At 37.1% G+C, this 16,329-nt stretch overlaps 1 protein-coding gene across 3 annotated transcripts; it reads left to right on the top strand.

Moving 5' to 3' along the window:
* Positions 1–1,514: 1,514 nt before the first annotated feature.
* On the top strand, positions 1,515–16,284 carry mgarpa (mitochondria localized glutamic acid rich protein a). 3 transcript variants are annotated; one of them, XM_048175924.1, is made up of 8 exons: positions 1,515–1,746; positions 6,648–6,748; positions 6,839–6,944; positions 7,564–7,581; positions 10,842–11,189; positions 12,932–14,088; positions 14,236–14,283; positions 14,891–16,284. In XM_048175924.1, exons 1-7 carry the CDS (start codon positions 1,545–1,547, stop codon positions 14,269–14,271), a joined length of 1,968 nt encoding a protein of 655 aa, XP_048031881.1. In that variant the 5' UTR covers positions 1,515–1,544; the 3' UTR covers positions 14,272–14,283; positions 14,891–16,284. The 3 variants fall into 3 exon arrangements, with proteins under 3 accessions (XP_048031881.1, XP_048031883.1, XP_048031884.1); XM_048175926.1 differs by having other exon boundaries at positions 12,932–14,095; XM_048175927.1 differs by lacking the exons at positions 10,842–11,189; positions 12,932–14,088; positions 14,236–14,283; positions 14,891–16,284 and adding an exon at positions 9,912–10,171 and having other exon boundaries at positions 1,531–1,746.
* The last annotated feature ends 45 nt before the right edge of the window (positions 16,285–16,329 follow it).

The following is a 16,329-nucleotide window of genomic DNA, read 5'->3' as shown; positions in this document are numbered from 1 at the left end:
AAAAAAAACTAAATACAATTCTATTTTGTAATTTTACATTAACAATGTAATGTTCTATTTATCAAAACCAAGTCAATCTCATCAAGTTAGTGTTTTAAGCATTTCTACATTCATTCCAAAATAACTAAAAGCAATAATTATTTAAACAATATATTTTATTTGTGTATTGCTGTTTTTCTTTTTAATTGTCAACCTAGGATATTTTGGATCATCAGTCATGCTCTGTAAACACCGTCTGTCACAGACACGAATTGTATTTTTAATTTCACCAAGCTGATTGCACTAAAACCCCCGCAGTCATCATGTTTTCAGTCCATTTCAAGTTTGATTTTGACGTGACATAAAGCGGTGATATCTAACTGTGATCTGTTTACTTACTTTTCAATTAGTCTTCCAATTGACGGCATCATTTATTCAGTCAAACTGACGCGCGGAACGTGCGTCAACAAGAGGCGGGATTTATCTCACAAACCAATCATATCCAATCATAACCAATTACATCCAATCATAGCGCGATGGAGACATTGCCTCCTCTCACGTGACTTTCCCCCATTCATTCTCAATTACCCCCCACAAAACCCCGGCACGATATAGGGGTCTAATGGTTTTCTATGGTTTCCTATGAGAGCAAAGGGAGGCATGACTCCTGCTGTAACTTTACCTGCAGGTGTCGCTGTTGGGCAGTGTTCCTTAAGAAATACATGTGACTTTTTAATGTCATAATTTGTAAAATTTGTGTTGTTTTATATGTAATATGGATTATTTTCTCATCCTATTTTTTTTTTTTTGAGGAGGCACTGCCTCCCTTGCCTCCTCGGAGGAAACACCCCAGATAGATAGATAGATAGATAGATGGATGGATTAGAAATATTAGAATGGAAGCTTAAATGAGTCTCAATGGCTTAGAAATAGTACATAGAATGGCAGCTAATGGAGTTTAATAAACCTCTGTACTGTCAAAATTTTAATTTTGTCAGATGGAGTTTGAACAGTCTTGGCTCATTTGAACATTCCTTCAATGAAAGTCTGGGATTTTTCAGAGATTTGATCAGCATTTTTAGGAAAACCATAAGCCAGATCAGTCTGAAAAGATACAGCAACTCGAGTCAGAACAGTCTGATGGTCCAGTCCTAGTTTGGCCTTTAGAAATTTAGTAGAAGAATAAAAAGTAGTAGATCAGTAAGTTGGCTTTTTCAAGCCAAATTAACAAACATTAAAGAAGCTAATCTACAGTTTTAATGTTGTCACACAAAAAACATTCTGCAACACTCTGGGAACATTAGTTTTTGGTTATGAAACCTAGAAAACAACCATTGGAGTCTACAACAACAGGGGAGGGAAAATGTTCTGTGTTTGCTGGTAAATCTTAGTAAACGAGTGTCTGTGGAACTTCAAATCCAGTGATTTTTCTATTTTTAATGTCTGTAACATAAATTAAGCGGATACGAATGTGGTTGAAAAGCATTTGAGTAAAATCAAATGTTACTTCTTTGCTTTGAGTTTGAGGCCAGCGTGCCAGTGAATCCTAGCAGAGGGGGGATTAGATGAGCGTTTTCTCCTCCCCTCATGTTCACTCCTCCCCCCCAAGTATCTGCACTTTCACAGTCATTCATTGCGCCTCCATTGGACTCGCACGCTGCTTTCCTCCCGTGGTAGTTTGGACGATGTTTGCGTGCAGAGCAGCCTGGCAGAGGTGTGGGCCTCTGGCGCGACAGTCCCTGAACCGCGCACACATCTATAGGGATGGTGAGGACAATACTGTCTGTAACGTGAACGAAGTGTTATTTCTACCTATATATCATATCATTTGCAGTATATTTGTTGCGTTTTAGTCTTTCGTGATCTGCTAATTGTCCTATTTCACGCATTTCGACTCTTGCGGACAATGAAAATGTGCTTGACCTGAACTTGTATCATAATGCAACATTTTCTTGACCGGTGACATGTAGTTTAGGGTTAAGGGGACATGAAGGTCAGTCGGCGGCTTTTGGTGCTTTACATTTTTTTTAAATGACTTTCGAGATAATTGTCACGTTTTATTGCTAGTCAGAGGTTACACGCCTACCACATGAACACACATTCACCGTGTCATTGGCAGGGAACACAATGTACACATTTAAAAACCGCAGCCTGGCACACGAGAATGTAGCCATCTTGGGCACTGCAAATCTGCACTAATATTAATTTTGCACAGTATTGAAAATGCACTGACTATCTTTGCATTTTAAACATTGTGAAAAGTTAGTTTAGTTGTGGACTATTGAACGTGATTCGATTAATGTTTGTTCTGTCAAATTCATTCCGTCGTCACTTCAATGGATTATGAAACGCGAACTTGCGTAATAGGGAATCAGTTGAAATTTGATGTTTGACATCATGGTTTAAGTACTCATACTGCGCTTGCTTTGTGACCTTCAGTGTTCTAAGGGTGCCATAGAATGTTTCCACGTATAGCTCACGTGGTTGTGTACGTGGTCGAGCTATAGACTCGTGCACGCGGACCTATGGAACTCAGTGGCTGTAGGCTACTACGGCAAGCCGTTTTAACAATTAATTCTTAAAACTTACTAATATTTCATGCTACCAGTTCTTATATTTTAGCTATTAGTGACCGTTCCATTAGGTACTAGTATTATTCTTTAGGTAGGGCCTACTACCTTTTCTATATTATTCATTATTAGGGTTGCAAAGGGGCGGAAAGTTTCCTATAAATTTCCGAAAACTTTCCACGGGAACTTAACAGGAATTTATGGTAATTAATTGGAAATTTGGGAAATGTATACATTATACATTAATTTATAATATTGATATAAAATGTATCATATACATGTATCATATAAAACAAATATAAACATTTTATTTGGTCATAACATGAAATAAGTTTATTTTTCGCATTCAATTATAATTTAGTAAATATGTAAATTAAATATTTTTATTGGAGCAATTGTTATGTGTTATTTATTTCAGTGTCACATGATCCTTCAGAAATCAATTTAGCTGATTTGATACTTATTTGTTATTATTGTTGGAAACAGTTGTGTTAGCATGTTGGAATGATATCTGAAGGATCATGTGACACTGAAGACTGGAGAAATGATGCTGAAAATTTAGCTTTTATCACAGAAATAAATTATATTTTTATGTATATCAATTATTATACCATTATTTTAAATTGTAGTTATGTTTCACAATATTACAGTTTTTTTCTGTATTTTTGATCAAATGTGCATGTTATGGACTGGGGGAATGCACAGTGCATGCAGGGGGTGTGGCCTCAATAGCCCTGCAGTAAGTAGTGCTGTGTGAGGAATTTGCTAAACTAAAATTGCATTAAATATGGTTGTTTTAACCAAAATTATGTTGCAAGATGTTTTTTTTAACTACATTTAAGTACCCTGTTATAGGCTAACCTGCAATTTTGCAAATTCCCTGTTTATTCCCATTAATTCCTGTTAATTCCCACATATTCCCGTTAATTCCCACATATTCCCGTTAATTCCCATGAAAAGTTTCCAGCTATTCATTATATAGTAATACCTATTCTGTACGTTGTAAAAAAATATTCTTTGTAATTTATTTGTGCAATTTACTAGCAATTTCTACAGAGCTTTCAAAGGGACATGATGATTGAAAATATGAGATGGGAGGCAAAAAATATTTAAATGCTTTTGCTTTCCCCTGAGAAATGTTTGCATTCCCTTGCAAAACTTTTGCGATCCCTTGCGTTTCCTAATTTTTTGACACCCAAACCCCTGTGTTAGTCTTTAAAACATTTATGTTTTGAATTGAATTTAGCACTGGCATTTCAATCTCACAGACCCCCCACAGTTCCTTAATGTACCCCAGGAGGGCTCAGAAACCCCTGTTGGGAAACCCTGGTTGTTTAAATAAACATGCAGACATTCTTAAAGCAAGACCTTTGTCTGCCCTTGCTGTTGCTTGACTGTTAGATGAATGTATGTGAAAATCTAGGTTAGGATGTTTGTAATAGTTAATAAGAATATCACACACAAATTTGTTGAATTGAGCAATGTACACATAGACTGAATCAGACTGTGTGTCCTACCCACTAAATATCTCCTCAAATAGCCATGAGCGGATGGACGTATGCCTACACTTGCTCAAAGCCTTTCATTCTAATTCTTGTTCGCTCAACCGTTCCAGTATCAAGCTGTGATAAATCTTTTTTGGAGGGTGATTTGTAGGATAGATGTTTTAAGAGAACGGGACATGCTTTCAACAGACACAAGGTTGAGTAATTGATGATTATGTTGTAAATGGTGAACTGTCCTTTTATAGTATGCCTGTTATTAAAGTAAAAATAATATTAGACACATTCACAGAATAAAATAATTGTGACTCTGCAAACAGGGCATCTCCAGTAGCATCTGTAACTGAAATGTAAACTGTGCATCCACACCACTAGGTGTCAATATAAGACAGAGATGACTGCCATATTGTGAAAATTATTTATTTTGTGAAATACATGTTTGTTTAATTTCAGCAGTTGTCTTATTTGCTGTTGTTAAATTGTTTTATGTAAATATAGGTATTATATCGTCCATTGCCGAGCTAGATATTTTCATCAGTGTCTGATATTAAAAAATTTGTGTTGGTAACTTCTGAGTAGTCTAACTAAGCATGTCTCGTTTTCTATTTGCTTCACCCTTTGACTCCGGGGAAAGATTAACAGATTAGTTGGTATAAATAACACAGAGGTGTCTAGCACCTATTTACTCAAGCTGGGCACAAGTGATTGGATTATCTTAATGAGAAAATTCCGCTCAATGAGATATTCCTGAAAAAAAGTCTCCTCTACTGTGTCACAATGATCTTTGCGCTCTGATCATCATGATTGGACTGAACTGATGGTTTTCTAAATCTGTTGCTCCCTGACCTCAATTTTTTTTTTTTTTTTAGGACAAGGAACTGTCAGCAGTACTAAGATAGCCATTCAGTTATAGTATATAAAATAAAGTATTTGGTTATTAAACAGTTATCTAGGTAAGAAAATAGACAAAATAATGCTTAATTCTTATTTTATATTTAGAGGAATAATTGACCAATACATATGTTTATATAAACTTAAAGGGTTAGTTCACCCAAAAATGAAAATTCTGTCATTTATTACTCACCCTCATGTCATTCCACACCCGTAAGACCTTCGTTCATCTTCAGAACACAAATTAAGATATTTTTGTTGAAATCCAATGGCTCAGTGAGGCCTTCATAGCCAGCAATGATATTTCCTCTCTCAAGATCCATTAATGTACTAAAAACATATTTAAATCAGTTCATGTGAGTACAGTGGTTCAATATTAATATTATAAAGCGAAATAACGACTTATATAGTGATGGTCGATTTCAAAACACTGCTTCAGGAAGCTTCGGAGCGTTATGAATCATCGTGTTGAATCAGCAGCTGTTCGGAGCGCCAAAGTCACGTGATTTCAGCAGTTTGCCGGTTTGACATGCGAGCCGAATCATGATTTGACACATAAGATTCATAACGCTCTGAAGCTTCATGAAGCAGTGTTTTGAAATCGGCCATCACCAAATAAGTCGTTAATTTGTTTTTTGGGGCACCAAAAATATTCTCGTCGCTTTATAATATTAATATTGAACCACTGTACTCACATGAACTGATTTAAATATGTTTTTAGTACATTAATGGATCTTGAGAGAGGAAGTGGCATTGCTAGCTATGCAGGCCTCACGGAGCCATCGGATTTCAACAAAAATATCTTAATTTGTGTTCTGAAGATGAATGAAGGTCTTATAGGTGTGGAACGACATGAGGGTGAGTAATTAATGACATTATTTTCACTTTTGGGTGAACTAACCCTTTAACTGTTGCAGTGTAACTTTTATATAGAGTTACTGAATTTAAAGTTACCTGAATTTTCAACTTTATGTTGAGACTTTTTAATACTTAACCATAGAGTGCGAGATGCTATTCACTTATGATTATCTGCATACTTCTGAGTCATGGAAATGCAAAAACGCAATGTTTAAATACCTAGATGAGTGCTGACAGGCGTATTTATAGCTACCTGTAACCATTGCCAGGAATCCAATCAGGCAGTGACCTACTGGGCAGGAAGCATTTCAGGACCTCCATGTTACTGCCATGGAGGTCAATCTCTGTGCCAGGCACTTTAACTAAAGCATTAACTATTAACCACAAATAATATTATAACTTCTATTATACTATTGAATATATATATATATATATATATATATATATATATATATATATATATATATATATATATATATATATATATATATATATATATATATATATATATATATATATATATATATATATATATATATATATATATATATATATAGAGAGAGAGAAAGAAAGGATTCACGCTTGTCGGCCGCATATGTCATTGAGGCTGCCTCATTGTAAAGTAACCATTAAATTTCAAAGTCATAAAGAAATTCCAACAATTTATGCTTCACAACAAATAACATTATATAATGATTACTGTTTTAGAAGGAGACATTATTGATGATGTATGCAGCTAACAAATGCAACCTCCGGAGGACGCAGCCTTCGAAATGAGACCGCAATCATTGCTTCAACTAATATGCTGATCCAAAATCATTCCCTTACTCCTCTGTTCTCTATGCAGTAGTTCCACGGAGGCTCATGTCATCGGTCCCTGGCGGCTCCGGCGAGAATTTGTTTTACGCCGTCCTCTGCGGTGGAGCCTTCGCAGGTTCCTTGGCATATGTAAGTTTGATTAAAACTCAAAACATTGATATAGATTGATGTCAGATCATAAACTTGTTGAATTAATATATTTTTTATATTCTCTGCTAGGCTTACAAAACAGTTGCAACAGACAAAGCACGTTTTGATGACCGTGTTTCTGAAATTAGTGCTCGTCCCAAGTCTGAGTGGAAACCCAAACCATGGCCACCCAAGAGTAAGTCTCAACTACGGTCTTGTTTTCACAGTGTCAATTCCACTTTCATCATTGTAACTTGGTCAGTGTGTAACCTTTAGGATTCAGATGAGTAGTTTTAAATAGGGTGCATGAGTGGAAATCATTTACTTGTTTACAGAAATTTGAATACTGGTAGTATAGCCTTCTCATACCTGTGAGGTTTATAGTGAAATAATGTTCTTTGGCATCTTGTTACAGATATTAAATGAAACGCATCACTAATAGTAACCCCTAAAAGTTATAAATAATCCATCGTGGCGCTTCCAACACATCATAACCATAACAAAAGATATGTTGGCCTCTTGTCCCCTCTGTCACAGTCTTGCCAAATGCACTTCCACCACATTGAATAATTGTATCATATCCAAGCTTCTCTAAAACTCCTGCATCTGAGCCAAAGCACTATTAAGCTGTATTATCTTAATGACCACAGCATTAAAACACTGTCTCTCATTCGAGTATTATAAATAAGAGAATATAATGTATTATGTGATCTAATATAAGTAAGTGGCTGTTGACGGTAAGCTTTATACAGCAGCTTCAGGCTTCACTGACAGATTTGTAATGTAACATTTAATATTTTTGTTGTTCTTTTTAGGTGGGGAGAATGGCGATGGTGAGTTTTTTTTTTCTCCATGATGTAACATAATAAATAACTTCTATATTTAAATTGACTTAAAGGGTTAGTTCACCCAAAAATGAAAATTATGTCATTAATTACTCACCCTCATGTCATTCCAAACCCGTAAGACCTTCATCTTCGGAACACAAATTAAAGGATTAGTCCACTTTTAAATAAAATTTTCCTGATAATTTACTCACCCCCATGTCATCCAAGATGTTCATGTCTTTCTTTCTTCAGTCGAAAAGAAATTAAGGTTTTTGATGAAAACGTTCCAGGATTTTTCTCCTTATAGTGGACTTCAATGGCCTCCAACGGTTGATGGTCAAAATTACAGTTTCAGTGCCGCTTCAAAGCGTTCTACGCGATCTCAGACGAGGAATAAGGGTCTTATCTAGCGAAACGATCGGTTATTTTCTTTAAAAAAAAAAAAACAATGTATATGCTTTATAAACACAAAATAATGCCTTGAACGTATTTCCGCTTTCCGCATTCTTCAAAACGCTTACGCTGTATGTCCTACGCCTTTCCTATTCTACTTACGGAACAAACACGGAACCAGTCTAGTTTTTTCCGTAAGTAGGATGGACTAATCTAGAGTAACTAGAGTGGACTAATCCTTTAAGATATTTTTGATGAAACCTGAGAGCTCTCTGACTCCTCCATAAACGGCAATTTAACCACCACTTTCAAGGTCCAGAAAGGTACTAAGGCTCTACATCTGAATGCGACTCATTATTGGCCGGCTCCTGCGCCATCATCACACAAATGCGTAGTGATGATCACGTGAAAAGCGTCGGCCAATACTGAGCCGGCGTTCTGATGTAGAGCCTTGAAGCGCTGAACATAAACAACGTATGAGAATGACACAGAAGAGAAGATATTTTTGAATATAGTCGTTATCTTTGTTTTTGCGCACAAAAAGTATTCTCGTCGCTTCATAAAATTTAAGGTGGAACCACTGTAGTCATGTTGACTGTTTTAACAATGTCTTTATTACCTTTCTGGAACTTGAAAGTGGTGGTTAAATTGCTGTCTATGGAGGATTAAAAAAACTCTCGGATTTCATAAAAAGATCTTAATTTGTGTTCCGAAGATGAACAAAGTACTTATTGGTGTGGAACGACATGAGGGTGATTAATGACAGTTTTCATTTTTGGGTGAACAAACCCTTTAAATCTGTGTAACACATCAGTTTGTCTTAAAACCAGTGGGATCCATTTACCCCCAGTTTCACAGACAAGGCTTAAGTCCTAGACTAAAATGCATGTTTGAGCTGCTTTAACTGAAAGTAACTTTGACTGACATATCTTAAAAAATGTCAGAGCCGTTATTTTGTCTAAAGATGCACACTAGTAATGCCCCCCCCCAAGTGAACATTTTATAAAAGCTACTTTAATCCCTTAATTGAAATAAAGTCTAATCCTGGCTTAGCCTAAGCCCTGTCTGTGAAACTGGGCCTTAGTTTGTTTTGCTAAAACTAACTTGTGGTTTAACTTGCCTGGTCTGAACAGCTGCATAACAAGTATGTTTGGGAGTTATTTCTGAGTAATCTGGAAATGTATTACAGCCTTGTTTTCTGAGGGTCAAAGGTAACTAAATGATGTTGCCCTCTACCTTTCAGTCTCAGGACAATGGGCAAAAATTATATTCTTGGCACATAGATTATGACCTGTTCTTCTGATTAATATTTGCTCTATGCCAAGTAGGATCAACTTTTTAAGTTTTATCAAATATCCTGTAATGACACTACAATGGGCAGATATTAGATTATCTAATGGCTAAACTGCAAAAACAAAATGCTTGTTTATGAAGAGCCTAGAGCTTCAACAGTTCATCTTAAAATGGAAAACCAGAAAAGTGAGCTGAGGAAGCCTTATTTATTGGTTTTGATGAATTTCTGCATATTTTTTTCTTGGTGTTGTTGAGATTGGATTGAGTAGTTGTCCTCATGCCCTACCCCTCTAACCCACCTGATCCTATTTGTCAGAAAGCCTGTTAATCAGAACTGGGTGCATTTCTCTTTGACACTGTCACTCTCCTTAATAAACCATGTATATGATCCATCTGCACCCCTGTGCACTCCTATTCTCTCTCACAACCCTCTTTCCCTACTTATTTACCTGTGATCCTCTATTAGTCACTGCAGTCCAGTACAGAAAGACTTGCCAGCCAATATCATTAGCACTAAGCACAGTTTATACTGTGGTCTTTCAAATGCCAAAACAGAACTATGAAAGCATGATATTGAACTACGAACTCAAAACTTTAACTAATCTCTTTCCTTGCTTTCCTAACTGTCTCTTTGTTCTGACTCTTTCCAGAGTAAACTAATTTGGAGAGTCGGGGCTGGGCACCTATAGTCTTCAGTCAGGACTTTTTGGATGAATCTCTCCTGAGTTAATGCCATTATGAGTCCTGCTTTTTCATTGAACTGATATTTTTTTTTATTTATAGTTTCTCTTCATTCCATTGAAACCCTTATTTAAAATGTTTATTGTGGTGTAATACAGTCGATATTGGTGAAAGACATGTAAAAGAAAGCTTCCCTCTGTGGGTTAACTTATTAAACACGCACAACAAAGCTCTTTGGTTGTCATTCTGTGTTGCTGGAATTCACAGAGTTGCTGGTACTGCTAACTTTGAACAGATGGTAAGACTCAGCCATCTTTGTATTTCTTCTCCTCACCTGTCCTCCTAGCTCCTTTCTCCCTATTGTCTCTGTTCAATTTCTCTTTACACCCTCCCTCCTCGTTCTTGGGTTTTGCATGCTGCCTGTAGTGATAATGTTGTGAATGATTTAGACAAAGCTAGATTTATATTCCTTGTATACGCTTATGATGAGGACTTTCCAGGTATTTCCAGGTTGGTAAGATGGATGCTGTGTGCGTGAGAAATTTTGTAAGGCATGGTGGCAGTGTAAACATTTTATCAATAATGTTTTTTTGATCCTGCTATATTGTTAGCCAGGCTGATGTTCCTAGGAAATTAGCATAAATTAAATTCAGTTGAAATAATACTACCATGACTATGATGTAAAATGTAATTTTCCTTAGGTAATTAGTTGCAATTAAACATTTAATTCCACAAAATATAATTTAATTTCATATGACCTGGTCATTTCTATGTGAGATTCAAAATTGATTGAATATGCTAAAAAAAAGAGAGAGAGAGAGAGAGAGAGAGAGAGAGAGAGAGAGAAAAAAAAGGAAACCGCTTGATGCTTAATTTTTCCTCCTCTGTTGTCCGTTTAGAAGAAGCTGGTGCAGAGGAGGCAGAAGCCGTAGAGACCGCAGCTGAGGAGGATGTAGCTGCTGAAGCACCTGAGGAGGCTGTAGCTGCTGAAGCACCTGAGGTCTTGGCCACCAGAGAGGAGACGGGAACCCTTGAGACTGTTGTGGAAAAGGTTGCCGAAGCGGTTGCAGAGACTGCAGAGGTGGTTGCTGAAGTGGCAGAGGTTGTTGCTGAGACGGCAGAGGAGGTGGCAGCGGTGGCAGCGGTGGCAGAGGAAGTGCAGAAGGTTGCAGAGGAAGTAGAGGCAGCAGCAGAGGCTGTTGTAACTCCAGTCATCCAAGCTGAAGAGCCGGTGTCAGAGAGCAATGGTACGCCAGCAGCCTCCGCAGACGAGGCAGTAGCAGAGGCTACTGGTACAGAGGCCTGAATGCCTCGTGGGTACTCAAACACTCACCTACACACACAAGATACAGAAGATTCAAACGTCCTGTAACAAAACGGTCACTGTCTTGCTTAATCGGAAAGGTCATCCTCAAATCTCAAGAAAGAACAAAACGGGTCACTTGAACAACATTTAGAGACTTACTTTATCGTTTTATCGCAGACCTGCATGTCTGTCTATCTATCGTTATTTTTCCTCCCTTCCAATTAGATCGATTAGTCATTAACTGAAGTTGTAAGGAGCTCAGAGACACGCATAACTGAACGATAGTGTATGTGATTGACTATGTAGTCGTCATCATACTGTACTTCCTCGGTTTCCATTGGTGTGTTATAGAACAGGATTTGATCGTTGCAGTGCAATAATGTAATCCCACTAAATGGCACACACCTTATTGTGTATATTTTTATTATATTCCTGGACTATGCTGGAATATTTAAATTATATTAATGAACTTATTTTCAAGTAAGGATAACTGTAGAAACCACTGTGAGAATCCAAAGCTGCTGCTTTTTGTTACATGTGACCAAACATTCCAGTGGACACACTTCATACTATCTACTCCTGTCCTGTTTCTTACACTCAGTTTCACTCTCTGTCCTCTCAACCTCACAAATCTGAGCCAGCCTTCTGTTATTTTTAACTTCTATCCTGCCTTACCTCATCCTTGAGGCACAACAAAGACACTGCAAATGTACTGCTGTATGTTTTTTATTTGTTCTGTAATAACAGCAACGTGCTTCTCTGCCAGATATCACTTAGTTGGTACACGCCAGTTAATATTGTGAAATCTGTGAGTCTTTTGCTTCCTAGCAACTAGGCCAGCTGTGTTTCTGTATTAGTTTTCCCTTTATATTCCTCTGTATGACTGATCTGACAAGGAACTCAGTAACTTATCAAGGAGCTCAAGTATGTATGTGATTCAATGAAATTGCTCGTTTACTTGGAAAATTGCAATCGTGTAATAAAAATGAATAAGGGATTCAAAGATTCAAATAATAAAATTATGGATAAATATCAAAAAGATATTCTCTGTGTTTAATTTTTTTTCTGAAAACTTTACAAACTGAAATATTACATCTGGCAAGTTCATCCTCTATTTTAAAAGTAAATGCTGTACATTTATATTCTACGACATCATCCCTACATTCAAAAATCCATCCCAAAATGTTAGTTTCATCTCTTAATTTTTGTGGTGATCAAATATGTGGTGTGTCCTTTTCTAGGTGATATTTGGCAGTAAAGCCTCTTCATGTACTGCATGTTTTGAATAATGGGAAACTCTTAAATTGAGCTGCATGGTGATAACACAAATGATACTTGCTGAAAGTCTCTTACATTCTGTGAAATATGCACACCATAGATCACATGAATGCACTTAAACTTAACTTAGGCTCTTTTCTTTGCTGTTAGATGTATCTCTGCTGTAGTGAGGATGAACCTCTGCACTCTTTCAGTCTCATTTCTTTCTTTCCCATTGTGTGTGTCTAGATCCATCTGCTGTTTTAAACTACAGTCACACACTGAAATATGATTATTTATTAGAAGAATATTTAAACTAAAACTTATTTTAAATTTATAAAACCTCTAAATAAGTACTTTTTTTACCTCAAACATCTAATATCTGCTTTTTGTATGATTATTGGATGGCTTGATCGTGTCTTGCAGTGGCCCCGTCAGAGTCTGTCAGCCCAGCAGATGCAGAAACAGTAGAGCTGGCTGCTGCCTCTGTGATCGATGTTGTTCCTGTGGAGTCTGGAGCTGTGGAAGACATGCACGTTGAAGCTGTACCAGAGAAGCCCATTGAGGTGCCTGCAACAGATCATTTGGAAAGTGAACCAGCAATAGAGCTGGCTTCCATTGCACCAGTGATGGAAGAGGAACCAGTGTCACTGGTAGCAGAAGAGGCACCAGATGCTGCTGTAGCAGAGGAAGTGTCTGTTGCTCCAGTGATAGAAGAAGCACCAGTTTCCCCAGTTTTAGAGGAGCCACCAGTTGCTGCAGTGGTAGAAGAGACTCCAGCAGCAGAGGAGACACCAGTTGATTCACCCATAGCAGAAGTATTTGTTGCTCCAGTGGTAGAGGAAGCACAAGTTTCTCCAGTTGTAGAGGAGCCCCCTGTTGCTGTAGTGGTGGAAGAGGCTCCAGTACCATTGGAGACTACAGTTGACACACCAGTTTCCTCAGAAGAGGCATCTGATAATCCTGTGATAGAAGAGGAGGTGCTGGTTTCCCCAGTGACTGAAGAGGCACCAGCTGCCCCTGTAGTTGAAACAGTACCAGTTTCCCCAGAAGCAGAGGAGGTATCAGTTGCCCCGGTGATTGAAGAGATGCCTGTAGCACCTGTTCCAGAAGAGGCGCCACTTACCTTGGTAACTGAAGACACACCTGTTGTAGCAACTGAAGAACCTGAGGAAACACCTGCAACCACAGTAGCAGAAGAGGTTGTTCCTGTTGTTCCAGTAGTTGGAGGCGTCCTAGAAGGTGAAGAAGTGAAGGCAGCGGCATGTTCAGAGGTGATTGCAGAAAGTGCAGATTTGGAGACTTCAGTAAGTGTGGTTGAAGAAGAAGCAGCAAGTCCGGTTGTGGATGTTACAGAAAGTGTGGTTGAACCAGATGTTGCGAGCACAGTGGTGGCAGAGGAAGTTTCTCCAGCTGAAACATCAAGCGCACCTCATGCTTTGGAAGACCCCAAAAGAGAATTCATAGTGGTTGTCTTGGAGGGAGGTCCTAAATCAGAAAAGAAGCCCATGGTGCTTGGTGTGTCCCCCATGACTGGCAGAATCATCCCAGCTCCTGATGATGGTGAAGAGCTATCGGATCAGGTAACAGGTAATCTGGTTTAACAATGCAGTGCTGAGTTAACTAAATCATGATGATGGCGAAATGTAATTTAACAGCTACATAGTGATTCAAAAAAGAAAGTGGAGAATACAAAGAATAAAATGTTACTTTCTTTATATCATTCATAGGGCAAGCGCCATTTGCTTAAAGTGCAGATGCATTAGCAACTAAAAAAGGTAACGTCAATCTTTTATATATATATTGTGTGTATGTGTGTTCAAATGTTTGGGATTAGTAAGATTTTTAAGATATTACATTTATTCAGCAAGAATGCATTACAAGTGATCAAAAGTGACATTTAAGTCAAAAAGTTTAAAAGTTAAGACTTTTATCTTGTTACAAGAAATTTTAAGTTCAAATAAATGCTATCATTTTAACTTTCTATTTAACAAAATATCCTAAATAAAATGTAACCCTGTATTAAAAAACATTAAGCAGCACAATTATTTTTGTAATTGTGATGCTCAATTATCACAATTGATAATAATAATAAATGTTTCTTGAGCACCAAATCAGCATGTTAGAATGATTTCTAAAGGATCATGTGACACTGAAGACTGGAGTAAATTCAGATTTGCCATTACAGGAATAAATTACATTTTATTAAATAGTTGAAATGGAAGATGGTTATTTTAAATTGTTACAATATTACAGTTCTTACTGTATTTTTGATCAAATAAAAAGACTTCTTTCAAAAACATAAAAAATTATTTCCAATCCCAAGCTTTTGAATGGTAGTATACATTGACATGACATTTTTGATTTGTTTTGTCTTTTTCTTAGTTGCATGGAGTCAGCTGTTCTGGGATAGTAAACCGGTTCCCTGATAAAGAATTAGTGATGTGCCTTCCCCCTTCCCTATTGCCTGCATCCACATTGAGCTCACCTACAATTTGACCCCCTGGATTTCAGTAATCCTAACACTGGACCAGAATTCTGTTACCTTCTCTCTCAGGCTCTCTTTCCACTGACATGCTCTCCACTGATACGTGGTTACTTCATGTGAACATTCACTCCTCTCTGATATGAGACATGCAGGTTTCTTGACAATAATGTGCATGAAATGCTGTGACAGATTTTTTAGCCTTTATAAATGGAACTCTACTCTTTTTGAGTCAACTGCACATTGAAGCCTATACTATAGTTAACCCTACCTCAAACCTCACCTTAGTAGGAATTGCTGTGTCAATTTTACTATACCAGCAAGGCTACACATTTGCCACAAACACTGCCATACCTGCATGCTGGCAACCAGCTTTCTGATTAAACTTCAGGTTCTCCTTTATTTTCAATCTATGCTATTTTTCATTTGCATTATTTATGAACTTACACTAAATGTGATTCGTACCCCTCTACCTCAGCTTGACATTACAGTGTTCTTTTTACACATTTCTACTAACCAGTATTGGTAACCAGCTTGCATTTACAATGTGATATGACTAGGTTCGAAAACAACTGACAGCAGTTGTTTTTAAGTTGTTGTTGAAACAGATTGCATTTATCAAAATGATCAAAAAATATTTTGCCATGCCAAGTCAGAATTCCAGTATTTATTTCCAAAGGCCAAGAAGCAAATCCCACTGCTGCATCCTTTGTCTTTGTTTTCCTCTTCTCTCTTATTTTGTTGTATTGATCCATCAAAGTCAGTCCTCATCATCATAAAACCAGTTATTATAAAACATGTTGCTTGACAATAAATTACTTTCCTTGTTGTCAAAAGCAAAGTCCCCAAACCTGTTATGCCAAAGTTACACTTTCCTTGTTACCGTCAGCATCATATTTGATTCTCATTTGATTTGATTTAGATACAAATCTCTCATTCAGATTTTAGACTGACAGATAGACATACTAAATTGATTCACTAGGGAAATTAAGGTCAGATAAATACATGAAAATAATACCTAGCAGTTTTGTCTTTTACTTCTTTACATGTTTGAAAAGGGACCTTGAGTATTATAAGATTACAACTTTATACTGTGAATGTGAGACAATAATGTGAAGTATGTTTCCGTATCATAAAGGGTGTGTTAACGGGTTCTAATGTTTTTGTTTTAAGGGATAGGGATGTAATACATGTTCTTGTGCTGTTTTGAGGTTTCACTTTCACTGTAGGCCCTGAACTGAGTTTTTTTAAACTGTGAATGTATATCAAAGGAAAAATAAAGAATTAAAACACATTTCAGTGTGATTGTGCGTGACTTAGATTAATGGTATCAGATTTG

The sequence above is a fragment of the Megalobrama amblycephala genome, linkage group LG23 (genome assembly GCF_018812025.1).
Source record: "Megalobrama amblycephala isolate DHTTF-2021 linkage group LG23, ASM1881202v1, whole genome shotgun sequence".
Classification (NCBI taxonomy): Eukaryota; Metazoa; Chordata; class Actinopteri; order Cypriniformes; family Xenocyprididae; genus Megalobrama; species Megalobrama amblycephala.
Note: the sequence above shows the minus strand (reverse complement) of the source record. Positions and strands in the feature narration are given on the sequence as shown.

Excerpts from the sequence above, each read along its gene's own strand:
- mgarpa (XM_048175924.1), top strand. The coding sequence starts at position 1,545 with ATGAGCGTTTTCTCCTCCCCTCATGTTCACTCCTCCCCCCCAAGTATC. Across the intron at positions 1,747-6,647 it reads CGCACACATCTATAGGGATG|TAGTTCCACGGAGGCTCATG; the intron begins GTGAGGACAATA and ends TTCTCTATGCAG. Across the intron at positions 11,190-12,931 it reads GCCGGTGTCAGAGAGCAATG|TGGCCCCGTCAGAGTCTGTC; the intron begins GTACGCCAGCAG and ends CGTGTCTTGCAG.